The following is a 27,505-nucleotide window of genomic DNA, read 5'->3' as shown; positions in this document are numbered from 1 at the left end:
GGCAAACAGCTCTGACTAACCGTTACGTGTCAAATGCATAATATCTTTTTTGGTTTTGGTATGTTCTTTCCATTCTTGTGACTGCATATAACAAAAATATGTATAAAACTTTCAAGTTTATGTTACTTTAAGAACATTTAGAAACTGTGCTGGTTATCTTGATAGTTACCTGAAAACCTGTTCAAGAAAGAATGTGTCATAGGGAAGTGTACTAAGACTCTTCTTGCTCCTCCACCTCTTCCTTTTCTTCTCCCTCTTCCTGCTTTTCTTCTCCTTCCTGCTTTTCTTCTCCTTCCTTTTTTTACAGAAAACAGTTGTAGTTAGCATGTAGGAAATGAAGAAAAATAAACAGCCTCGAAATGCAGAGCTCCGCTTTTACAACTGTTATGTTTCTAGCAAATGCAATATTAGAGCTTAAAAAATAGAACAGAGGAGCAACGTATAGTGCTTTTAATCTTAACATGCCAGGGCTCTAGCTTTGTGGAGTTAATGGGCAAGTGCTGGCATATAAGAACCCTTGAGATGTTAGAACATGGTACATGGTTAAGCTGCAAACATATGTTCAAGATCAAAATGAGAATATGATGTATATGCAAATACAACAAAATTTTAGGATTTTTAATTATATGCTTTGTTGGAGAAGTAAACAAGTCAAGATTCACGGCACCGGAACTAGACTTCCGAATAACTCCTAAAAATCATTCAGAGTAAGGTAATACAGCCTCGTTTCTGTTTCAAAAGTTCTTATTTCTCTCTTTTATAAAGGAGAAATGGCACAATTTAAAGGCAACAGCCCTTTCCTTCAGTCAACCAAATGAACAGCTATCTGAAAGCTGGCGTTTATGTAACACAGACAACAATCTCTGTTTATTGTCTCTTAAGAGCTAGTAAATGAAGCTTTAAAGCATAGTCTTGCTCTGAAAAACAACTGAAAATGGCATTGTAGGCTTTTCTGCTCCTTCTCTTCCAGCAAACTCTTGTTCAAAGGCACTCCATATGTGTGTATAAACAAGCTTTATCTCAAAATGTCATACCTAGGCTTTCTAGAATTTCTCCCTGGCATAATCAACCAATCAAAGAATACATAATAAGTTTTCAGTCAGGACTGCAGGTAGTATATGAGCAGCACAGACCTTAGGTTTTCCTCTGAGACACGTACTGTCTGTGTGAGATTCACATCTGAGCTGCTGAAGTAAAATCCTGTTTAAACATGTGCTGGGGAATGGACCTGTTGTTATCAGATTCCTGGTTTGAAACGTTGTTTTTTCAGGGATAACCATTGTACTAAGGGATCATCCCTGCAAAACCAGAAACGTAACACAAACGTCCACACAGGTCAGCTGGATTAGAAGTTCTCGTGCCAAAGGAATATTGCCTCTTTTGGCTTCTTCCCCCAGGAAAAGTGCCTTTCATTAGCACTCTGAAATGGGGCCAGACAAGACCACAGATAAGCAATGTCTTTCAGATATTAGCAACTTCAGTTCAAAATTCAAGTCAATTACATTTTAAAGAAAAAAATGGGTATTTTCTTGCTTGAAGCATTAGTTATTGGTGCCAGAGTGCACTAACCAACCTTAACAGCCCTCACCAGCCTCATCAGGAATGCCCACACTCAGCCCATGGGCACAGGAGCTCCATTTCAGCTGCCAGGTCCACAATGTATGACTCTGACAGTGGGCACATGTATGTACACACATGTATACATGCATGTATTGCAGCTTGGGAGTTGGAAGATGTGAATTTGTCCTCTTATTAATTGCAGGTTTGCAGTGGAAAATAGCCTAAAGCAATCACTAGTTTTAGTGGGAACACTGAAGAAAGCATAAACTTGCAATGCTGGGCAAAGCAGAAAAGCATATCAGGATTTGCACGTGGGTCTTACAAATTCTGGCAAGGAAAATATTTCCTTTATAGGCAGAACTGTCTAAATTGTCAGAACAACTCTTTCACACTCAGAACACTGAAAATGTAATCTACATGGTGTCAGCAATTGTCAAAGTTATAGTTGTCTTGGGAGTCCTTGGCAAATTTTATTAAAGAATCTGTGAAAGACAATTTCTCTTCCATTTACAGTTTTTAATGATTACAGGCCTAACTCTGTTCCCAAACAATAAGACTATGATATGACCAATAATTATCTCTAGCAGAATATAATGTTAGTATATTTTGTTTTGTGAATAAGAATTTACTGAGTGAAGCAGTGAGACTGAAAAGGAATTAAATGCACACAAACAAAAGATGAAAGCAAAATGTCCAAATATACTGTACCTCTGTTGCTTCATGCTCTTCCTTGCTTTCCTACATAAGAGATACAAAAGAAATTGTTTAAAAGATTGGTCAAAAAAGAATATCAGAGGTCATACAGGCAAACCACCACAGAAATTAAACACTGAATTTAGGAAAATTACGTGGAATTCAGTGGATTTATTTTGACATAATATCCTCCAGATTAGCTCACAATGCACATTTAAGCTAAGCTTTTGCTTTGAAAAGGGTTATAAAATCACTAAATACAGCTTCCTTTTTCTCAGTTACTTCCAATCAAATCTGCTTCATTGACAAGCACAGCATTAGAGCTGGGGATTTGTTTGCTTTTTCGGGGGGGGGGGTATTGATAATTAGCTGGTCTGCAAATGAAAACAAAATCAGAAATATACAGAGTCTTATCTATGTTATATATCATCATTCAGAATCTGGCTTGCAATTCTGTTAACTGTTGTAGGCTGGAACAGATGCCTTGGCTCAACAGTACTGGGGAATAAGAAATAACACAAGCTGGTTTTAGACTGTAGATTGAGTAAAAGTGATGAAGAGAAAAGAGATAAAAGAGAAAAAAAAAATAAATGTACAGTGACTAGAATTTAGTGTCAGATACCAAGCTGATTATTGGTGAGAAGAGCTAATCTTATACAAAATCTCAAAGAGAAAGGGCAAATGGAATAGAACCATGCAGAAGGCATGAGTGATTGATAACAGTTTGCACAGAATGACTTGATATAAGGAAGTGAGTTGCAGTGCCAGGGTTTATATACGGCCTGGGGAATTGCTGAGACAGGGTACAAACTTGCATTATAACATGATTTTTGAACATGTTTCTAGAATAATTCTGCCCTGAAGTGAGCCCAATCTGTACTGCACACTGATTTAACTGGAACACCACTTAAAAAATGTTCTAACCCTCAAGCTAAAATCTAAAGTTAAAATCAGATATTGAAAAGAAATAAAAATTATTACCATCCCATCCAGTGACCAACAGAGCCTTTCTTGTGCCAGGAGTATAGGAGGTCACAGTCTTTTCCTCAAAAAACTCAAAAGCAAGGGGACAGACAAAGCAAGAAAAAGGGACACTACATCTACCAAGCAAAATGGTTCCTCAACCTTCTCCGTTAGAGAATGGGGATTAGGAATGAAAAAAAGATTAGGAGGAATTCAAGGATAAGCTTGATGAAGTGATTAGGGAAGGAAAGTATGCAATAGGTTTAAGGTGAAAAAAAAAAAATGCGTAATCTGAAGAAATCCTAGTGCAGCTGGCCCTTGGTGACCCAAAGTGAAAGCTGTTCCTGTTACTCACTACTGGACCTGTGTAAGGGACTTTCTATTTCGACATCTTCCCAGGGCTTTCCTAGATGTTTGTGTGAATGAAGGGCTGGAGCTGCTGAAGCCTAGGCAGTCGAATGGGAGGTGTGTGAAGAATAACCTGTCGCACTGTGCACTTATCCCTGCCACTTTCAGGAGGCAGCTGCTGACTTAAGAGATTTGTTTTTCAGAGGGCTGGGGTCTCTCACTGGTTTCCTCAAGGTCATACCAGCCAGAGGCAAAAAGCTGGAGCTTCTGAATTCTTACATCTCCCAGCAAGGGCAGCAGAAGCAGTAGGGGAGGGCTGCAGCCTCCACATGCACGCACACTGACCGTCAGCTGCCATTCCTGCTACTGAGGCATTGGAGGAGCCTTCTGAAATCTGGGACCTTCCATGCAGCTCCTCAGTTGAGACAGCCACCGTTTATTTTGTTATCTGTTTTATGCTCATTGGCAAACACTGAGATGTCTTTACCTTGCCAAGACTCTTCTAGATTTTTTCCATAGCATTGGCATTTCTCTTGCAAAGTCACTGGAGAAGAGCCAGCTGGGTTACACCCCGCATCAGAGTCATTTTTAAGCTGGTTTGAAACTAAGTGCTAAATAAAGTCAAAATGCCAATACTGGATTCCCACTGGTATATTAATTCAGAAGCAGACCATAAAACTGAGATGTTTAAACTATGGCATTTTGATTTGAGGGTTTGTCAAAAGAGTAAGTTGACACTCCAAAAGGGACCTGACTACTGCTCAAAAGATGCAACTGTTTGGCTGCAAAACAAACCAAAAAGGTTTGTGATAAAGCTTGTGATAAAAAGGTCACCCTTTCAGAACTCAGTGTACATAGACCAGCTCTTCATAAGCTAGCAGAAAAAAAAGACATGGGTGGGGAGAGCACACAGAAAGCATCTATTCAGTGTGGTCAAGCAGTCAAACAATATGTGCTGGGCTGCAGAATAAGAGGAAGAGAGGGAAATACTGAAAATATTGTGTTGATACTAACTGTGTCCTTTAGGACCTAAAATCCAGTGGAGATACTCCAATGGCAATCTGACAGTCTTTAAATGCATTTAACTTCATAAAACCCTGGCCAGGTAAGGAAATGTTATTCTAGATTTCTTTTAAAAGGGTAGAATGAGATACAGGGACAAAAGGTGGAATTCATCTCACTGTAGCTGCCTCAAAGTTGTTCTTCTCATCTAAACTCGTCCTTTGTGTGCTGTCTGTAGTGAATGAGGATACCAGAATTTCTACAGAATGATTCATGCCATCCCAACAGAAGTGATAATTGAGATGAACTATGGTAAGGCAGACAGATGCCATGTCACTGAAGTCATTTGTCCCAGGTGACATGGGAAGTGGGTGGTGGAACAGGGTGAAAAATGGTTTTTGTTCATCCCTGGCAGGAACCACTGGTGCCTTGCTGCCTGCACTGGTGAGTACCCTCTCTAAAAACGAGTGAGACAGGAACAGAAACAGTGGGTTTTTTCTTCACCTAGGAGCTAATATACACCTGGCGTGATGAAGGTGGGTATCAGCTGGATGATTTCGGGAAGAATTTTCCTCCTCCTTATGTAAGACCATGTGAGAACATTTTGACACTGTCAAGACCACAGGTGAAAGGGGAGGATCTGTAAGACTAATTGTATTTTATGCCCTCGTAACCACAGAAAGATCTGTTTGAGCACAGCGTCTTGCCTAGTGCTCCTTCCTCTGCCACTCCCCTCCCTGTAAAACTAAACGAGAATATGTTTTCCACTTAAAGCTCCGCTCCACTCTGTGAGAAAAGGAGCAAGGTGTTTGTTGTATAGGAGTGGTATTGCATTACGTCATTACAAAACCTCTCATACACAGCTGCTTGACACATTTGCAGACGTGTTCCAGCATTCTGTTCTCATTTGAAAAACATTAGAGTAGACTGCCAGCCAGAGTCGCAAGTAACCTAATCCAGCCAGGGGATGCACTGCAGTTTTATGCTGGGCTTCTCTTAAGAGCCGAGGAAAAAGGCATTTGATGGCACTCATGTGCTGGCTGAAATTTATAGAGACATGAAAAGTGCTTGGATTAATTTAAGGAGAAATTTCAGTTCCCACTGAGGACTGTCTCTCCTCGTTGTCATTTTGAAATTTTAAATGGGACTTCTCAATGCCTGAGACTTGCATGAGGCTGCGTAAAAAGGTGCTTTTCCAGCCTAACAATGACTGGTTCAGTCATTGTTACAAAGGGATGTGGGGAAAGGCTTACAGAGGAGTGCTTCCTCTGGAAAAACATTGCAGCTAGATGGAATAAAACCAAAACACATTTGTTTTGGTCTTTAGTGAAAGAGACGATGTATTTGTGACAGATATTCCACTGGGACCATCTGATCTCTAAACCACAAAAAACTCCGACAAGTGTAAGGGCGTGATGTGGCAGTAGGCCTCCTTCTTGTGGAAGAGAGTCACCTGACACTGCAACATCAAAATAAACCCATCCTTAAATGTCAAACTGTCAGAGCAGCAGGAGAAATAAAGCAGCTGGATCCGTATCTCCAGACACAGGATCCATTTCTGCTTAGTCCCTACCGAGTCTAGAACTTGGCCAGTAACCTAAACGCTCCACTGAGGAAGGCACTGGCACACAACAGAACGCTCTCTTTTTCCGGGATCCATCTACCTTTCAACCACAGGTACTCTACTGATGTTAGCTAACTGCAGGATAGTGTACTAGGGAATTGAAGGAACTCAGATAGCTCCTTCCAAGAACTTTAGCACTGCGGTTTGAGGTCTTTCCCTGTGACTGTAATATCAGACCATGATGCACGGAGAAAGGATAACATGGTCTCCATTTCTGTGGTTCCCAGGGCCTGGCCCATTTCTGCATGGCCTGGAGAAGACCAGACTTGCTGCAACAGCAGTCAATGCTGGTACATGACAACAAACATTAACAACTAGATTTATGAGCACTGCAGATGCTGGCCACTGATAGCAGCATGTTTTTGCACACAGATAGGACTCAGATGTCCAGTCCTAAATTATTGTCCATAACTAGAGTCTGGTTCCAAATGAGCATTAAAAAAAATAAAAGCTGGTAAGAAGTAGCAAATAACAAATGGTAAGAAGTAGCAAAAGGGAACTGTTAAATAAAGACGACCGCTGTTATTCAAGATTCAGAGCAAAGTTCTCTGGAGTTTTATCTAGGTTTCATATCACCATGATGTCAAAGAAAATGCATCCAAAAGACAAGCAGGACCACTCTGCAATCAGTCTTCCCACCCTTAGGAGGGCCTGTGAGTTTATATTTCATGCACTTAGCACAGGTAAAAACCTCATATCACAAAGAGAAAAAGGAAAAAATTACCTGTTGATCTGATGGTGACTGAGCAGACTGAGTCTCTTCATGAGCCCCTTCATCTGCCTTGTCTTCCGTGTGTGCCACAGTTTCGTCTGTGGGATCAGACTTCTCAGTTTCCTGGCAGCAAAGGAGAAGTCATTGTTAGCCTCAGGGCACTTAATCAACAATTCATTTGTATAAAACTCTGGACTTTACAGTTTTGAGGGGTGTTTTTCTAATTTTGCTTCAGCATATTATCCTGTGAAAGGACAACTTGTTGGAACATTCATCTGTTGGTAAAGGCATGGGGTTTGTGTAAGGAAAACAGGAATTAGAGCACTTCTTCCTCTTCAGAGCACAGTAGATTCTCTAACTTCTGTGAAAAGTTTAATAGAAACTGAAGCTCGCTCTGATGACACACTCTAGCTTCAGAAAAAAAAAAGCCTTTTTCACCATCATGCATTCCAAGTAAACTTCATCAAGAAGCTACAGAAAAACAGAAGTTATAGAGGATTTAACATATAGTCTCTTCACTTTCTTGTTTAAAATAATCAGGAAACTGTTCCTCAATTTGTGCACCAGTCTATCAAATCTATTTATTCCAGCACCATGAACAAGCACCTCCTAGAAGGCTCTGTATTTTAAGTCCTGATGTACTTTCAGCTCCGTAGCTGTGAAAGGTCACACTGGAGCACACACTGTGTCAGATAAAAGGAGACCTGCATGGCCTCGAGTGGAACAACAGAAATAGAATGAAATGCAAATAGCATAAAGTGCAAAGTCACATTATTTGGGACAGGGAGTTCTGGGACAGAGAATTGGATGTTTCTACTGCACTTTGGGAGCTTGCTAGTTGATGATCCTCAAAGAAGAAAAAGATGGATGTATTTAAATAATCATAGAATAACTGAGCCACAAATGTGATGCGATAGTGAAAGAGGTAATAAATGTGATCCTTGGATCTATGAGGTGAGCTATAGCTGGTGGAGCTGAAAGCGAATATTAATATTGGATAAGGCCAAGGTGAAACCTCCTTTGGATCGCTCTGTACCGTTCCCATCACTCAGGCTCGAGAAAGAGAAATTCAGACTGGAACAGGTGCAGAGGGGGGCTACAGGAATGTTTGAGGGAGTGGAGAGTCTGTCTTATGAAAGGGTGACAAAAAAAAGCTTCATTACTTTAATCTATTGAAAGTAATGCTGTGAGGGGATATGATGGCTCTCTAAAAATAGATCAGAGTAAACATCAGGGAGGGATAGGATAAGGAAGAGCACTAAGGTAGATGCAAAATGAATACAAACCTGCTGTAAATTAAAAATTTTAATCATCAGCAGAGTGAAATTTTGGAAGAGCTTTCTAGTAGAGAAGGAGAAGCAAAGGACATAATTCATTAAAAGGGAATTTGACCACTTCTGAGAGGTGTTATCTGGTGTGATTGCCTCCAGCAACAGAGAATTTGGGCTCAGGAGAGGTCCTGCCCTGTGTTACCTTAAGTCCTACGCACTTTGGGCAGGGTAGCATATCCCTGATAGAAGATGATCTCCTTTCTCATCCCTGTGTCCAAGCCCTCCTGGTCAATTTGTGCTTTTCTGCTTTTCCATAACTTCTTTTGTCTGTACAGTTAAATAGAAGCCCCCAGTCATGACCCTCTGTCCTTTAAGCTTCACAAGCCCTCCTCCAGTGTCCTCATCATACATAATTTCTTCACCCCGTGTACTTAGCCTACGGAAGCATGACACTAGCATATAGCTATCTGGTTTTTAGCCCCAGAGCAGACTTAGGTGAGTGCTGACTTAGGGATCTTTGTCCCACAGTGTGGTGTGCAATATAAGACACGCCCTCCTGCTGAGATGCTCTGCTGGATGGGGATAAAAACAACAGAAAGGAGGTCAGGAATGTTTGGAAGCACATATCACGACAGAGTGAAGATGGACAAAATACTTCTACGGTTCTATCTTTTTCCAGAAACTTCACCGTCTATAAGATTTGGTGCCCTTTTGGCAATTTTCTCCTGAATCATGGAAAATACGTTTAAGGAGCCTGCAGTGAAAAAAGAGTAGGCACATAGGTTCATAAGTTCCCTTTCTTTTCCCCAGAGAATAACAGCAGCTAAAAAATCCCTCAGCCCTCCCCCAGCAGTCCTTCCCAGCGCTGCACTGCCCTTGCTCTCCTGGCAGCAAAAGCCTTTTCAGGGCTGCATGGCGAACTGGAGAAGGAGGCTGATCAAGATTAAAGCTTTAAAAAGAAAAACATTTCTATCATCTCACACAATTTGCACACTCTGTTACACAGCTGCATGAATTTTTTTTTGCCAACACGTGGGAGATGCTTAGGGAGAGGAATGAGCAGCTGGGAGTAAGCAAAAGGAGCCAGAGGAAGGAGAAAAGACTACTTTTTTTCTGGCAATATTGTCTCATTCCAAGTACACATAAAACTGTGGGCTTGCTGCACTCTGATGCTGATGGCATTGTTATTAAAAACAGATCTACAGAGACATTTGCTTGGCTTAATTTATCTTTTGCTTTTCCCCCACAAGCTAACAAAATATTTGAAGATTAAAATATGTAGTAACACAGACATATATAGAAATTCTCTTGTGCAACATTGTGTTAATACATTGTTTTCTTAAGCAAATGGTAACTTCCTTACAGAGACTTTCTTTGTAGCAGTTCCTAAAATGAAAAGGATAGTGTTAACGAAAACTAAATTAGTTAGATATTTATTTTCAGCATGTATATTAAGATTTCATTTTAAAATCTATGTAATCAATATTTTTTGGCAGATACATAAAATACATAAAGGCTGAAGATGGCATTCTAATTAAAATGAATCTATTGTGTAAAACTGTCTCAGATGAATCATATACTGACTCAGAGCATAAGGAAAAAAAAAAGTTTTAGCTCAAAGAACTAACCTCTAGAAGCAGTATGTTATCAGCCAGAACACATGTATATGCACACACACACACAGAGTTCTTGTTAATGATATGGAGAACTGTGATGTTTGGAATATCACCATCAGTATACTAGCTCTCCATAGAAACACCAAATTTAATTTTTAACTAATTTAAAATGAAGTACCATTTATAAAGATTGGCTGACAGGTCATTTTCTCTTTTAATAAAATGCATATACTGTAAATTTGTAATTCAAAGCAGTCTTAGTAGAAGTCTTCTTCAACTAAAAGACTAAAGCTCAAGTATCTACAGATTTTGGGATATCAAGATTATGGATATTAAGACCAAGAATACTAAGATTAAGGATTTAAGTATATACAAGATTTGAAAATAGACTCTCAGCTCAAGTAAATCAGCTTCACTGAGTTTACAGAGCAATTGCAAAACTAAATGATCTTTCTACAAGCTGCTGGCTCTCTGGACTTCTGGGAAATGGAAGCAGTATTCCATGGCAGTTAATAAAGTTCTCAAAAAAACTGATTGTCCCTGAAAATAAAAAGCAATTAATTACCTGCATTCAAACCTTGCTAAGATACTCAGAAGGGGTAGTAATACACCATGCTGTCTGTCATCTTAGTTCAAGTAATAAGATGAAACAAAAAATCGACAAAACAATTCACCTGTGCTGTTTTAGAAAACAAGCGGTGCAGCCAGCGTTTTTAATGGGCTGTTCACGTTACCAATGTTTCAGAGCATTTGCAAGAATGTTGAGAACAGTCTCAGATTAAACATAAAGTAATGAGAGCTTTAAAAGGAACACACCCAACTTTGGAGGCAGCTGAGACTGATACACCTGACCCTAGACATACAAACTACATTGATTATAGCTCAAATGTATTCCCATACACTATTGGCACATCACTGTTCACGCCACTAATCCGAGATTGAATGGGATAATTCAGAATCTATCACTAACTTGAGTGATCTTTGAGTCAGGCATAAAGTATAACTATCTTTTAAATCCCAGTCTGCCATGAAATGTGTTTTTGTAAGTTAGAAGCATCCTAGACCAGGTATTCCTTCAAGTGAGAAAGTATTCCATATTAATAGACTAAAGAACTTATTAACACAAAACACTATGCCTGCTTCTTCTCTTAGGCACATAAATCTCTGCTATTCATCCCTGTTAAATGATGCTTTAGAAAACATGATAACCAGCGTGGTGGGGAGGCAACAGAAGAGAGAGGGTGTTGTGAGCTAACTGACCCTTTCTGAAGTAGCAAAAATATGTATTGGTTTCCTGTGATGTCACTGAGTTTTATGGCCACATAGCACCCTTTAAGGATAAAAATGTACTTGGTATATAGGAAAAAAAAAAGCGTGAAGATCTTTGCCTGACTCCCACAATGATCTAAGCAAGTAGTTAGCATTTAAAGCTCCAGTCTTTCCACCAAGATCTGTACAAGTCTCCATATGCCACCCAGGTATCTAAATACTTCATTGTGTTGTATCCAGAAAAATGGTGATGGACACAGCAACTGGCCATTTGTGCAGTGGTACCTGTTCAGAACCCTTAGCAGAGGCCTGAACATGGCTGGCTGCAGGGAGGGGTAGGCACCTATTTAGGGAGCTGCCACCTGGCCTGTTTTCCAGCCAGTCTGGTTAACTTTGATGTCGATTTGCTATTTCCGACTGAAACAATTACAGCTTTTCTGTAAGTAAGAGGATACCTAAATAAATAAAGATGTAAAGCCTACTTTGCATGCGTGCTGCAGATCTGAGAAGGATCTCCTTTATATCTGTATGTATTCAGAGCTTCTTTACGTGTGTCTTAGAGTCAATCTGCACCTTGGTGACAACTTTGATGTGTCCTAGGCTCACCCTGTAAGTGTAGATCAGCTTGCACATTAGGCTCTGGCACCATCAGAGCTCCAATACCTAGCAGTAACAGTGTTCAATGTAAATTCAGGACAAGTAGATCTGCTGACAAGTTGTAGCCACCTAACCCTGAGAGAAGTCAGGGCTACAAAAACGAGAATGTGCAGAACTGAAACATGTATTTTGCACTCAGCAAGCTGATGTGACAATGAATTTAACTACCAGTATTTTGTTAGGAAGCTATAATTTGATGAGGGAGCAGCAAAAAGTTCCTCTCCTTGCTCTAGAAAACAGGCTCAAAACAGTCCTGGGTCAGGATCCTAGTGGATTGTGCAGTGAAACATCATCACCATCATTAAAGAGCTTCCCTACTGCTGGTGCAATATGAGACAAAACATGGATGGAAAAGGAAACAGAGTCTTCTGAAGCAAGAGTATAAAACATGTACCAGCTTCATATTAATCTTTATAATATCTCAGTGAGGTAAGAAACCCCAGAAAACAAATGCTTACTGACTGTTTTGTGGCATTTCCATGCTTTATAGTTTGCTTCTTGTATCACCACATTCCAGGAAAAAATACACAATTATTTCAGAAGACATTAGTAGGAAACCCTGTTATATGTGTCATCATCACCATCTCTTCCACACCTGGCTTATTATTCCAGATTGATGCTGCTGGAAATTAATGTCACGAGCCATCCATTGTACTTCATGCTAAGGTTGAATTGACAGCCTAATGAAAGGAAAGCAGCAGCAGTGCAGCAAGGTTATTTGTATGACAAAGCACAGCCACACTGTCAGGCAGTGAAGATGCTGAGAAACACCTCTGCAAGAATTGCTAAAACACTTGTATACTTCTCTCTCAAATTCAGGAACAGATTCTAAAAGGGAGATGATGTAAATATACATTCACTCTTTAAATGCATTTTTTTTAAAACACTCTCACTTATTTCCACTTTCTGGGCTGAAACAATCCCTGCCATCAATGCAGCAGTTAATCAGTGTAACCCATACTTGCTTGCTACCAACAGCATTAGCAGTTATCTGTCCAGCAGGATGTACCAAACATATTATTTTCAACATTTACAAAGCCATCACAAAGCAGAAACTGCAATAGCCTCTGCTGACAGCTGGGAATGAGTGAATTCTAAAAAATCGCCACTTTGCTTCGTAGACATGCTATCTAACAGAACTTTGCGTGAAGGAGCAGATAATATATGAAGTGGAAGGATGGAAAAGTGAAATTTTCTTTATCTCATTGATTCTCTACGTATCTCTTATAATGATTATAATATGTAATACCTGCAGTCCTTTAAGCCTTGCATGGCTTTGTGGATGTTAATTAAATGAATTCTCACAAGATCCTTGTGAGGTAGGAAAGTAATTTTTATTTCCCTTGGTGGGAGATGGCACAGCTAAAGCAGAAAGCTTAAATCACTTGCTCCTTATCACACAGGGACTCAGTGTCAAAAGACATTTGTAGCAGCTGTGCCTCTCCCCTGGGTATCTCTTCATCTGCAGCTCTCAAAGCACTTAGCAAAGGCTCCTCTTTTTTTTTTCTCAGCTTTTACAGGAGAAGAAAAACAGAGAAATTTACAACAGTGTTTCACTCAAACTTGCTACACAGTTGGCTGCAGGGTCGGACCAGAAGGCAGTTCTTCAGCCAGATCAGCATAATGCAGCAGAGTTCTCTGCTATTGCTCTGGCTCGTCACCCTCTTGGTTGATTTCTTTTGTCGAATCACTCACGTTAAAGATGACAACATTTGATTATCACCTAACACGATCTTAGGACAAGAGAGCTGTAATGCTCTCAGTTATTAAACTTCTAATTAGAAGAAGACTCTGTTAAAGATAAAACATACGGCTTTCTGTAAAAGAAGAACAAAACGAAGACAAAAAAGCAAAGAAACAACTTTTCCTTTTATCAGAAATATATTAGAGCATTGTCAAAATACAGTGGATGGAGAACAATGGGTAGACTTGCCAAAGGGACTTCGTGACATCCTGGGTAAGACTATAAGCCATCCCAAGGCAGAGGGAGCAAACCCCATTGTGCCAGTCTGGGTGTACACACAGAGAATGGAAAGGGCCCACACCCCAGCCCCTCTGTTGGGGGCCAGTACAAACCCTGTTTGCTCAAGGTTTGATGCAATCAGAGGGAAGTGAAGGTTTATCGTAACTAACACAACCTATAACTTACATTGGGAAATTTTGGATCATTTTAAAGCTGAACATGATAAAACACTGCTTTATGTCAACAGCAACAACAACAAAATCATCAGCTGGAGGCATGGTAACAAGCCTGCAGTGAAAGATGGGGAGAGAAAAATATTTTCTAGTATTCACTGAACCAGCCACCTTTTTTTTCCCTTAAGAACACTTTGCTGCACCAGCACCTAATGTAATGCTTGTCACTGCCCCTTATTTGACATGTTGAGTCACTGAGTCATCTTCATCTTTTATTAAAATCAAATAAATGGCCCCCATGGAAGGACAGTAGTGCATACCTTTGTGCCTGGAGGAGGAGCAAGACCCAGGAATGAATAAATAATATTTTCTTCTTTAGCAGAGAAAAAGGATTCAAAATCCTAAAAAAAAAAAAAAAAAAAAAAGGAACAAACAAACAATAGATAATCGGTAACAAAAATCAAACAAAAAGCACAGGAGGAAGAGACCAGCCCAGGCAAATCTTTCTTATATTGATGAGAATGACTACGCATTTGTACAAGTGCCTGCATTACCTAAGCCCCAGGAAGAAAACCCAGATAAAGGGAGTTTCACACTGGCTGGGAAAATGAACAAATGGGCAAATCTCTCCAGAGACTTACACTTTAATTATATCACATCTATGTCAGAATCAGATAAAATTAAACGTCTCATTTTAATGTGCCTCAGCTGTACACACCAAAACAAAGCTCTTCCCATCTAAATGTTAAGATAAAACTTGCTGTGAGTGAGAACACAAAATAGGCCCTCAAAACCCTGGATGGCTTCACGGCAAATAAAAAGCAACAGTCAACATAATAGTACAAGTGAAATGATAATGAGGAAACTGTTTATTTCAAAGAAAGGCACCCTGGTTAGAAAACATGGTTACTTTTCAGACAAACTTAGCAAAAAACTGTATGGTTCCTGCTGACATCTATGTACCAGCCAAAATGTTTTGCCCACGTGTGAACTGAAGTTATAAATCATTATGTTAAATGGTTGTTTTCTCTTCAGTGCTAATATAACCAAAAAGACTCAAGGGATGGCTCCTATCCTAACATCTAGAACTTGCATGGTCTTTTCTGTATTCACCTGTACAAATTTCCTGAAGCTTTGCTATCACTAGTTTATTACTGGGAAGTTCATGACTCATATCTTACAGAGGTAAACATTAACGTGTATTCAAGATCTCAGCAGAAACTCCGGTCATAAGTGACTGGTCCACAATCACAGAGCAGCTCTGTGTAGGACAGGGGACTGCTGAGTCCCTAGACTACTGCCTTGATCACGTTATCATCCTCCCTCTAACATCCACCCTCCCTCCCAAATAACTCCAAAAATAGAAAACTGTAAATAATAAGGTGCTGATTCATCTTTGAGATTTGTTTGTAAAGCTGGGTTAGGACCTGAGTTGTTTTTACTGGGCTGTTTTAGTATTTCCAGAGAAAAAATTATTGGCCAAGGGTAATCCTAGGGAAGGGCTGGAGCAGGTGGTTTAGAAGTCACCTGAATATCAACAAGACTAGAATCAATGACATTTCAGTCTAGTTTGGAAGTGGCAACACAGCTTAACAGATAGGATAAATGACAGCCCATTTCACTGGTTTATCTAAGGGACAGATGAGCTTTCAGACAGACATAGCTACCAGCAGTGGGAACTGCCTGATCTGGGAGAAGCTACAGGGCACATTTTGCCCTTACCAGGTCGAATACCTGCTGCTGCTCCAGACCACTCATTTCTCAAACCAACTCTTTGCTGTTTTCATGTTGCTGTGGGGTTCTCCTTCTTATCTAACCCAAGTCTGCCTTAAGTATTTAACAAAGTCAGTGTCTGAAGTCTAACCTATAAACTTAGGAGCAATATAGCAAACAACAGCACAAGGATTTTCTGCAATATGAGGGGCTGGAATTTGACATGGGCCTTTGACAGGCCATACAAACACAGGAAACTTGTGTCTTCCTACATACTATAACTCCTAAAACAGCCTAAGCAAACTATGGAACAACATGTCAAAAGCTGGGAAACAAAGAGAAGACTATAACAAGGGAGGGCCATGAAGTGGACTTGATATTTTATGCATCTTGTTAGCTCCTCCCCAAAGGAAAGGCAGCAGATAGCAAGCGTACTAAAATTCTCCAGAGACACATAGCCTTGTAGGTAACCAGACCTGAGGGCACAGGCTAGACCTGTGAACCACCAGATGAACTCCTTATCAGAAGATGATTCAACCTTCTATCATATCAGGTACTCCTTGGCAACTGGTACTGTATAACAACATCCCACAGTAAATGTGATATCTCTCAGTAAATGGAAGGTCACTTGCCTTGCTTACACTGAGCAGTAAGCTATTATGTATTTAGCACGGGGTAAAAGCATGACTACAGTGACCATGAAGTAGTTTTTCTGTTGTATATTTGCACTCTTTCCTAATGGTGACTTGTCCACATCTCTGTTCACTGAATGAACAAAGACAACTGTTCCCGACGCAGATAGTAAGAAAAATGAGCAGTAACAGTTTATTTCAGGTAAGTGATAATATTAGACCTGTATAAGAAGACATAAATGGCCTAGGTAGAGGGTAGTGGTGTCATTTTTCTTTGGAACTAGTCTTTAAAAGACACAGCAAAGCATATGTCCTGGGTTAGCTACCGTCTGGGCTAAATCACGACAATAAATTAAAAAAAAAAACCCAACAACTCCATGAGCTTTTCTTTATGATATGAGTACATATGCACATATACACTCTACACTGTCATTCTTTGCATGACCACTGTGGAAATGTCAGACAGCAAAACAGCAAACTCCAATTGGACATCAGCAGAAAGTTCTTCCTCACACGAGCGGTATGGCACCAGGTCAGAGCGCACAGAGAAGACATGGAAACACTATCTGCGGAGACTTTTGAAACTCAGATGGCCAAAGCCCCAAGCGACATAAGCTAACTTTAAAGCTATCCTTGCTTTGAACAGGAGGCTGGACTGCAGGCTTCCAAAGGTGTCTATGATTTCTGTATATTTGACTTTAGCAGTTATATGAAGCACCAAATAAAAGTCTTATCTAATAATTCAAAGATTCTTTAAAAAAATATGGACATAGATATTTTATTCTATGGATTCCAGTATACATAGAAAAGCATAGATTTCAACCTACAGAGAAAATCAGAACTTTACATTCTATTTCTTTCCTAGTTTTCTAGGGGTTTTTTGTTAAGCAAAAGCAAAGACGAGCAATAAAGTGCTCAATATATTTAGAAAGTGACACAGATGCAGACGTCTGTCTAGACATGAGCAAAAAAGCTTTAGAAAAAGATCAAATAAGAATATAATTGCCAACACTGATGGATTAGAATGGATACTTGAAATTCGTGCTATAGCCAGGCATACAAGATGAATCCATTTCTAATCTGTTTCTTCAAGTGGCGATACCAAAGATCTGAAAGAAAAATAAGATTCAAGCTATTTATAAGACAGCCTTAAGCTATCTGACCTCATGGAAAAGCTGCTCACAGTTGGTCTATTTTCATAAATGCATCCGTAAAGAAACCTCCATTTTACAGTACAAGTTAGGAAGCGAAGAGGCTCTTCAGGGTCAGCCAGAAGATGCAGATACTTTTTACGTAACAGCAGAAAAAGGAGATAAGCAGTAGGACTGCGGTTAGTTGCTCATTATGTCACTCTATTCCAGTACAAAAAGGAATAGTCCTCTCCTGTCCTCAGTATTCCCTCTTTCCCTATCCCCACCCCAAAAATCTCACTGAACTGCAGAAGAAGGGATTGGAGGAGATCTCAAAGGACCATTCCTCTAAGGCAGGAACAACTACGCTATTCCTGATAGGTGTTTCTTCAATCTATTGGTAAGGACTTTTCATGAGATAATGAAACATTCTTCTGAATATTACGTATTTTTTTCTGATGCCTAGATTTCAACTTCCTTTAAGGACTTTTCATGAGATAATGAAACATTCTCCTGAATATTACGTATCTTTTTCTGATGCCTAGATTTCAACTTCCTTTTCTATGTTTTTTGCTCATTACATCTTGTCCTACCTCCAGTGGGCATGGAGTAGAATATATTTTACAAAATCCTAGAACCATAGGATAATTTACGTGGGAAGAGACCTCAGGAGACCATCTAGTCGAACCTTCTGCTCAAAGCAGGGTCAGTGCTGAATTCAGATCAATAACGAATTCCTCTTTTCTGCAACCTTTAAAATATCTGAAGGTTGCCATGTCTCTCTACAAATCCCTCTTTCTCAGGGTGAGGAAGGAAATCTTTTATCTTGAATTTTCATCTCCCCAAGGCCAATGCTCCCAGGACAGCATGCTGTTAATACATATACACATGCACATGTGTGAATGGAAGCCAAACATACAGGACAATCAATACGAAGGGAAGTGAGGGAAAAGTCTGATGAGCAGAAATGAATTAAAACAAGTCTGACCTAAAAAAAAAGGGCTACCTAGGACTACCTGGGAATGAGGTAAGAAAAAAACTAGTAGGAAGGAGAAAGATAAAATGTCATACAAAAAAGAGGTGTGAAGAGCTTGACTTGTTTAGCACAGCAAAATGAAGATTGAAAAAGGATATGATTCTCATTTACAAATACATTGGACAAGAGCTGTTTAAGCTAAAGGGTGATTTTGGCATACCAGGAAATGGGTATAAACTGGCTGCATATACCCAGGCTACAAATTCAGAGGTTTCTAGATGCCACAAGACTGAGGCCCTTGAAGGCTGTACTAACAGGAGTAGCATATTTTAAAGGGACTTTCATGAATTCAGGATACTGGAATGGAGCCCATGTCTCACAAAGACTTTTGCAATTCTCAGCCCTACTTTTCATAAAGTGGCTGAGGTCGAAGGATGTAGGGTGTGGGATATATCACACAAACCTTAAACAGCATAAAACAGTTCTAGATTTCAGAACGATGGGTCTATTGGACCTGCACAGGTTATTCAGGAAAGTAGAATCTAAATCCTCAGCTTTATATTGTAGACGTTGCAGAAGACACCATGTCCCTCAGAGGAATTTTGCACCAGTCTACCAGCCCCTGGCTATGTTCTCAACCAGCCCACATAATCCCTCTTCACAGTCACTGTGCAGCTCCCTTAAGGTATCTTCCCCTGGTAAGGGAAGGAGGTAAGGGTAAGGCTCATGTATTGATATGGATCTCCTTATCTCATTTATTTGGAAATAATGATGTCATAAATGAATCTTTGTTATGGATCTACTAGGATCATTAGCAATGAGCTTTGAGAGATGGGTACATTAGAATCCTGGAGACTAATCGTAAATTCAATTTAATTTTTAAGCCAGTAGCTCCAACTGCCTTCTGAACTCCTTTTTGCAAGGAAGCGTCTTTGCAAAGGACTCTTTCTTAACTTAAATTTATTTCAAGATATATATTATTTGGCTTCCTGACATAGCTTCAGACGCAGAGTAAAAACTATATTTATCATATACTGGCAAGGCTGGCCAGCTACAATGCTTTATAAGGCAATTACTCTTTAATTCACTACATAACCTCTCAGGGGAATCTCAGAAATATTTATTGCAACATGACTGCCACAAAATCCAGAATAAGATATATCAAATTATCCTTTTTATTGGTGCAGATTTGATGTTGAAATGCACATGAACTCTAACCTACCAAGTCGTCTTTTAAGATTGCTATGAGAAAATGAGGAAACAATTGCACTCCGCTGCTCACACTAGCAACGTTTGCTCTGAGAGCACTGAAGTTAATTCTAAAACCTTAGTGGCATGTAAATCCCTTCTCTCCCAAAACAACCTTTGCAGTAGTTCACGCTGGATTTGTGGAGTAACTTAAAACTGAGCTCACTGTGTGATCTGCGTTTCAGAGTACTTTGCAAGTTCGTTTCAGAGATCATATCAGAGTACTTTCCAGTTTGTACTTCCATCCAGACTACGAGCTAAAAACCGTCTCAGGTATCTCTTTTTATTCACTATCCTAATATTCGTGTTGGTAGAGTATTATCTATCACTGATTTGAACAAACTCTCTTAAGAGAAATAACCTGTTACAAGCATATATGAAAATACAAAAGCATCTGATGAGCGTTGAAATTTCTGTTGGATATTTATTGAATAAGCAATATAATTTCAATAATTCAAATCACGTACTAGAACTATTCCAGTCAACTATAATTCCTGCTTAATTATTTTTATAGTACAATGGAAAAGAAAGATTCTTGTTCACGGCCCCTGGCGTCTCAGACATCTACTTGACTTCCTAGCAGCCCAGATAAGTCAATGTCAAACAACCAAAATATCAACAACCACCTTGCAAAATTAACTGAAAGTTCAAGAAGCAAAGTGCAATACAGCTAGAGATAGCAGATCAGCCTTGCTATGAACCCCACTAGTCTTGAGTAGCTTGATATTGTCAAACCACATAATTAAGCACTTACTGCAGCTCAGCTCAGCTGTCATCATAGTCTACATTTGGTTACCCTGAGATATTGTGTGAAGAAGCCATATTATCATCTAGACAGTACTGCCTGTGGTCTTCAAGAGCTGAAGTGAGAGTGCAGGCAGAGAGCCAACAACAGGACCACTTGTGAGTGAGCTACACAGCAGGAGGCAGCAGAATGTGAAAGGAAACCACAGAGCTCCTCACAGGTGGCAAACTCTATGCCTTGCAGTGAGCTTTGGCTCCTGCGTAGGCTCTGGGTCTGCAGGGGATAATCCATACAGCTCGTTAAGCATGGTATCTCTAGTCGGTTTTCCCTTCACATGTATTTTTCTCTTAAAAAGGAATAATCTTTTGTTTCATTGCTTTTCTGTGCCTAAAAAATGCTTTCTAAGAATTGTTCTTTCAAAGTGAATCTCAAACTGTCTTAAGGAGTGAGTTTGACACTTCCTACTAAGGGAGAAGAGTCACTTTCTGTGAAAGAAGACTCTGAAGGTATTCAAATTTCCAAAGAGCTTCTTACCCCACAGTACCGCTCCTCGTTGAAGATCTGTGGAGGGAGGGGAATTCCATTTTGAGGCTTTTTTTCACCTGGGACGTTCTCTCTCATCCATTTCCTGTTGTCTTCATCACCTGCTATGTCCATTTGCTGAAAGTCAATCTTGTTGGCCTCTAAAAAGCCCACTACTTCTTGCTGTTTCTTTTTGATCTGGTTAGGAAAGAAGAAAAACAAAATTCCTTTGTGAAAATGAAAATGGTTTTCTAAAAGCAATTGCCATTACAAGCAGAGCTGATGCAAGTATTTAAAGTTGGATCCACTATTCCAACAGCTCCCAAACTTTTTGAAGCTGAGATTCAACACTGCTTCTCAGCATCCAGACCACTGCCATTTCATTCCTCCTCCTCCCCCAGCTTCTTTCTTTCCTCCCTGTAAGCAGTGACACTTCCATCTAAGAAACGAGGCTCAGCAGGAAGCCTCCTACTCTGTTCCCAGATCTGTGAGTGGTATACAGATACCTAAACTAATCCTGCCTAAAGTCAGCACAGGTCTGAGAATGTACATATTCTCCCAAACATGTAACAGTCTCCTTTTTCCTACTCATTACATATGACACTTAGCTTTCTGTGAGCCACGTTTTGCTCTGTCCCTGTTCTTTAATTAGGCATAATTAAATATGGGTGAAAGCTCAAAGAAAATCCAGTACAGCTTAACTCCTGTGCTTGAATATTTCCCACATAACAGAATGTTCCAGTTAGACCACAAAGAATATATTACATAAAATAAAGCATGTTATACACGGCTTCTGCATCAGCTAAAATCCTGTCACGGCCCTTTGATGCTAGTAGCGTATACACCTAGGATGCAGGCATCAAGCTTATTACCTATCCCTTTATTTGAAGATGTAATACTCACCATGCTTCTCTACTAAAGGAATGTTATTCCTAAGCAACATTTGAAGAACTTCCCCATTTTGTATATGTCTAACTTGCCTAAGATCTGCAAGAACAAACTTCAGCCCTACAAGTATTGCAGCAAGCAATGTTTGGACTGGTCTGTACAAATTCTCTCAAGCTGCTCCTTGGTCACAGACAACTAAATTACTATTATCTAGCACAATCACATTCCAGATATGACTCTTCTCCTCTCGGTTATGCTACTCCACGCCACAAGTTAGTGTCCTACATAGACAGTAGCTAGAATGATTTATCAAGGTAATTTTTACATATAAGCCATCATATGATTTGGAACCATGCCTTCTACAAATCAGACATCTGAACAACTGAATTTAAAGTGATGCCAAGCTAGTGTAAATCTGTCTGAGACAGGCAATGAGATGAAAAATAATTCATGGATTATGTATTTCTATAATCTAATAAACCTGAAAATCTGAAATAGGGTGATAGCCTATTATATTATAAAAATCAATTTTCATGATTAAGGACAAAATTTCTTTTTCCTGTTTAAGTATGGAAGTATCTATCCATACAGCTATGCTTACTTATAAAAAAATAACAAACATAAAATGCCGTACATTTTTATGACAAAAACAGAGGTTTATGATGAACTAGAAATAGACGTCACTTTGAATGGAAACATTAATCCAAGGTGTTCAAAAGCCGTGCAGTTGACAGATCTCAAAGACATTTATTTATATTCTTATTTTCACTGATTAACTGAAGTCATTTTCTTAATGGCTATTTAGGTGCATGGTTATTTGCAGAACACATTCAAGCGGCAGAAAGGATTGCTTGAGGGGCACTTCATTGCAGGAAGTGGCAGGATAATGTTTGTACAAACGGCTAAAAAATCTGCATGAGCCAGTACTAAGAGTTTCACCAGTCTCTCTGAAAGCCAGCGTACTCAAGTGCTGTCAGCTGCGATTTCAGCGCCAGCTTGCCTCTTTGGACACAGGCACTGAAGTAGATACAGCTCCTGAAATAGCTAGTGCCCCAGAGGGATAGTGCCTCTGAGGAGATAATGGAAACTGAGCTACAGATTCTGTGCTCCTTTACTTGCGGCTGTAGCTATAACTTTTAGGATTAAACCTGGATAAACTATTTTTCTTCAGCTTGAGGTTCATAATAGACAGGAGGCTCAGACAGCACCAGGGCTGAAAGCAATGATTAGGAGAGAGTTGTGTGAAAAACGAATGCTGAGGAAAAACAAAAACTTACACGCAATTATGCATGCATAAGGAAAAGGCAAGATGTGTCTCTTGACGATAACAACAACAAACTATGCAGAAGAGGTACTAGGTCTTAAGGCTTACAGTTACTATGGTTTAGGCAGAGCAAAAGACCTGGGACACACACTGGGTATGAAACCATGCAGCAAGTCTCTGCTGGATCTGGCACTGGGTAGCTGGGCAACCAAAAGAATCTCTACGTCAAACAGCACTCAGAGAGGGAAATCTTCCAGGACGTAACAACACAGAGGACACGCAAAAGTTTTCCCAGAATGGATGAGATGGCAGAAGCTTGTTTGTGCCTTCACTTGTGTCTGATGGCATGGGAAGAATTGAGATTGGTTGGGCATAGATTCCCTGGAAAGTGATGGTGAACAGGATATTATTTCATCTATGCCATTTTCCCTTTCAACAAAGCTTAAGTTTCACCATCCCTAGTTGTTAGTCCCTTAAAATAAGAAAAAAAAAAAAACACACACTTTTAAGCAAATATTATCTAGCTAGAGCATAAGAGCTACAGATAACAGTAGTTTCATCTGATGCATAATGAAATATTATCATCTATATCCTCACAATCAGAGCATTCCCATTGACCAGCTGCCTATAGCAGAAGCAAATGGTACCTCGTCAACAACCTACAGCAGTAGCAACATTGATGTTGGCAGGCAGAGTCGCTACACCTTTCGGTTCTAACACTGCATGGACAACTTATTCCTCATAACTGTTCTTATTTATCACACTCTAACTTCTGATTTGATTTGAAATTCAAGCTCAGGTTTAGGTATGGCCAGATTCAGTCATGGGTGATAAACCCCTACCCTGTAATTTAGAGGACATAATACAAACACAGTCTACATTTTGCTCAGTCTTTCTGAGATCTACAGATTAGAAGGTGGGCAAGTTCATAAAATGTCACCAAAAATACTAAGAATAAAAGTATTTTAGAGGTGCCCTAACCACGAGCAGCAGTAAGGAAGACTTTGGAAGATTTCCTCCGTGTGAGGCACAAATGCCCTTACTCCCATGGTTCATGGTACCTTAGAACCTTGCAGGATATTATCCATTTCTAAACACCTCTGTGGCTAGTAACAGAATTATTTTATTTTTTTACTGCTTGCTTCAAGCCAAGCATTTAGTACTTTTTAGTGCTATAAATGAATGTCTCCACTTCTGCTTGTCTTAATCATAGAATCATAGAATGGTTTGGGTTGGAAGGGACCTCAAAGATCATCTAGTTCCAACCTCCCTGCCATGGGCTGAGAAATCCTCCACTATACCAGGTTGCTCAAAGCCTCATCCAACCTGGCCTTGAACACTTCCAGGGATGGGGCATCTTCAACTTCTCTGGGCAACCTGTTCCAGTGCCTCACTACCCTTACAGTGAAGAATTTCTTCCTTATATCCAATCTAAATCTCCCCTCTTTCAGTTTAAAGCCATTTCCCCTTGTCCTATCACTACACACCCTTGTAAAAAGTCCCTCTCCAGCTTTCCTGTAGGCCCCCTTTAAGTACCGGAAAGCTGCAATAAGATGACCCTGGAGCCTTCTCTTCTCCAGGCTGAACAGCCCCAGCTTTCTCAGCCTGTTAATGAATAGTTCCATATCAGCTAAGCTTGGAGTAGAAACATAATAAAGCTAAAGTTATTTAAAATAAATTCCTCAATCATTGAGGGGAAAACTACAGACTGCAGATTTGCTCTAGAGCCACAGTGAATTGTATCAGTCAAGCATCTGATCCAGATTACCAAAACATTACTGGGTTCACTGGCATTCACTTTTTAAAAGTATTTATTAACACGATAACCAGTTGCAATTAGTAGTGTGACTTTGCAGTGCATAAAACAAAATGTTTTTCATTCTTTACCAATGATCCTCTGCTGATTTACACCATAGGAGGCCAGGCCCACCCTATTTTGAAATTCAAAATGAACAACATGCATTTGCTGGAGATCAGCCACACTGAAGAGAGCACCAGTGCTACTAGGACAATTTAGACTTCCAGTTTAAGCTGTTTAGGGATTAAATTCTTCTCAGGAAAAGCTGTGCAAGGATGATACAAAATTTGATTTTAATAGGATTTTAGTGATATATTGGGGTTCGTGCTGGCTCCTTGCATGAGTTTTATTTTATATATATCAAAACTCATTAAAGTTTCATTAAAAGGGTATTTTCCATCCATTTTAATCAGCAAATGTGGAAAACTACTCCAGCTGAACATTGTGTTTACTTGGTATTGCAATTATGCATCAGGAATCTGAACACCTGCTGCCTTCTGACATTGCTGCAGCTATACATACACCCAACATACCAGGAATGAGGAAATACAGAGGCATATTGAGGTATGAAGATGCCATACCCTTCCTTCCAGTATATGTCTGGGATCTCACTAACAGCTTTTGTGGGCTACTAAGATGCAGTGGAGATGACTGGTGTTAATAAGCTTAAAACCCATTAGAGTTCACTGACATTAGCTATCTTTCTTAGCAGTAACAAACCGCAGTAGCAATGCTTTAACAGCTCAAAGTGGCTGGACAAAGCTTGCGTGTTGCTCGGTGTTCAGTGCAGCATGCACATCCCTTCACTGCAGTCCAAGAGGAAAGGATTTACAGCTGCTAGCTGGGAGGAGATACAAGGAATGTGTACAGCAGGGGAAAGATCTTGGCTCAGCTAGTGCTAAATATAAGATGCGCTTAGTTTTAATTGCATAAGTGATCTCTGAACGTCGGTGTTTAATCAAAGCGCTCGCACAACCACCTTGCTGAACTACAGCTCCAATCCCACAGCTACAGTGGCAACAGAAGATGATGATGGCCCCAGCACACACATGCCGAATGTCTGCGCTGGGATTTCAGTCGCAGTCACAACTTTTCCCAGAAAACAGATGAGTGGCAAAAGAGGCAGGGACAGCTCTTCTCTGGTCAACCAAAGGAGATCAAAACAGGAGACCATATAGGAGTGAAAAGACTGCCAATGTGCGGTGCACGATGATTTATAAAGCTACTTGAGCAGTAATTGCTAGGTTACAAATTGCCAAACCTGCAGTTTCCAGTCCCCTCCTCTTCTTTCTCTCCTTTGCATATGAGGTTTCTCGTAAAAACAAACATGAATGCTAAAATGTCAGTAGTAAATTTTGAGTGTTGGGCTTAGTGATAGGCTGATGAGACAAGCTGATGGGAGAACTGCAAGCTTCCTCAGCCGTATTCCAGTTTGAAGTTTAGTGAATGTCCCTTGGTTCGTTTTCTAGAAATGCTTCTTTGAACAGAGGGTGCTTTTTTGAGCTTTTCAACTCTGGAGGTTTCTTAAAGACATGGAGCTGGTGTCAGAGAGACAGAGATGTAGTTACAGCTATGTGCAAGCACCAGCCAGTTTGTTTAGCCATGTCACTGGGAATGAGTGACTGCCAAAAGAAAGCTGCAATCTGAGCTCATCTGGGAACTGGATATAAAAGGAAACAGTCCTTTCCCGGTTCCCACCTCCCACAGACTTCCAACCTCCCTACTATTCACATGCCCTTCCCTTCAGCTGATACACTATGCTGACAGCTAGAGCAGTAGATCTCAATACCAAAAATCATCAGTATAGCATTTCGAGACACACACAATCCCAAAAAGAAACACGAGGAAACAAAAAAAAAAAAAACAAACAAACCAAAAACATAGGGAAAGGGAGGGGGTTGGGGAAGAGTTTTTTTCTGCATAATTTTATTCAGCTTACTTTGGCTTCAGGCTCTTTCTTACACACAGTTCCCCTTTGGCAGGAGCGGTGTCTTAAAGTCTCTTTTAAAAACAAATATGTTAATTTCTACTGCAAACAATCTACCTTAGCTTTTGTGCAAATACAATATCTACTTTTTTCTTCTTCAGTGAATATATATTGCATTTACTTTTTCAAACAGAAGTAAATCTATTAAATGACAGAAATTTATATGTAAATTTTATAACTGGAGTAAAACCTCACATGCAAACGAGCCTGCATTGACAGGAATTGTCTACATCTTGAGTAGCTTTCAATAATAAGGTGGTCAATGCAGACTAGAAGAAATCCAGTGGTTTTTTTCTCACATGCAAACTCAGGCTGTGCTGGGATCTTTTAGGCTAATTTACCAACCTGATCCCAGCAGAAAGAGGAGTATGTTAAATGAGACACCTACCGCTGTAGACCCCGAAGATGTGGCTACAAAGACTTTGATCACCATGTTGACAGTGATGATGATGAATCAGCAGAGCCAGAGCACGCCTGCTATCCACAAGTCACCACAGTCCCGAGAAGAATCCAAATGTTCAGCACCTCTTGGGCTAACCTGGCTCCTAAATGGATGCCCCTACAGAAATCCAGCAGCTTTGTCCTCTCACTCTCTCCAGGGTGCCAGGTTTTCCCACTCCATTGGCTCTCAGGTATTTTGGGACGTGGGGCTAGCAGACGATTGGTTAGTAAGAGGAGCCATAGCAAGGGGTTTGCACCTGCCCCTGGCCTTATTGCATTAGATTGACAGAGTGGCAGTCCAAAAAAGGCA

General features: G+C 40.0%; 1 protein-coding gene across 2 annotated transcripts; it reads right to left on the bottom strand.

The window, feature by feature from the left end:
- Nucleotides 1-211: 211 nt before the first annotated feature.
- SH3BGR (SH3 domain binding glutamate rich protein) lies at nucleotides 212-27,187 on the bottom strand. 2 transcript variants are annotated; one of them, XM_086608181.1, is made up of 6 exons: nucleotides 27,143-27,187; nucleotides 20,830-21,015; nucleotides 14,172-14,252; nucleotides 6,915-7,025; nucleotides 2,269-2,298; nucleotides 212-295 (listed from the first exon to the last, which is right to left on the bottom strand). In XM_086608181.1, exons 1-6 carry the CDS (start codon nucleotides 27,185-27,187, stop codon nucleotides 212-214), a joined length of 537 nt encoding a protein of 178 aa, XP_086464307.1. The 2 variants fall into 2 exon arrangements, with proteins under 2 accessions (XP_086464307.1, XP_086464314.1); XM_086608188.1 differs by having other exon boundaries at nucleotides 212-277.
- Nucleotides 27,188-27,505: the final 318 nt, after the last annotated feature.

This window comes from Tauraco erythrolophus, chromosome 1 (assembly GCF_009769465.1).
Source record: "Tauraco erythrolophus isolate bTauEry1 chromosome 1, bTauEry1.pri, whole genome shotgun sequence".
Taxonomy (NCBI): Eukaryota; Metazoa; Chordata; class Aves; order Musophagiformes; family Musophagidae; genus Tauraco; species Tauraco erythrolophus.
Note: the sequence above shows the minus strand (reverse complement) of the source record. Positions and strands in the feature narration are given on the sequence as shown.

Excerpts from the sequence above, each read along its gene's own strand:
- SH3BGR (XM_086608181.1), bottom strand. The coding sequence starts at position 27,187 with ATGGTGATCAAAGTCTTTGTAGCCACATCTTCGGGGTCTACAGCG. Across the intron at positions 21,016-27,142 it reads CATCTTCGGGGTCTACAGCG|ATCAAAAAGAAACAGCAAGA; the intron begins GTAGGTGTCTCA and ends TTTCCTAACCAG. Across the intron at positions 14,253-20,829 it reads ACGAGGAGCGGTACTGTGGG|GATTTTGAATCCTTTTTCTC; the intron begins GTAAGAAGCTCT and ends TTTTTTTTTTAG.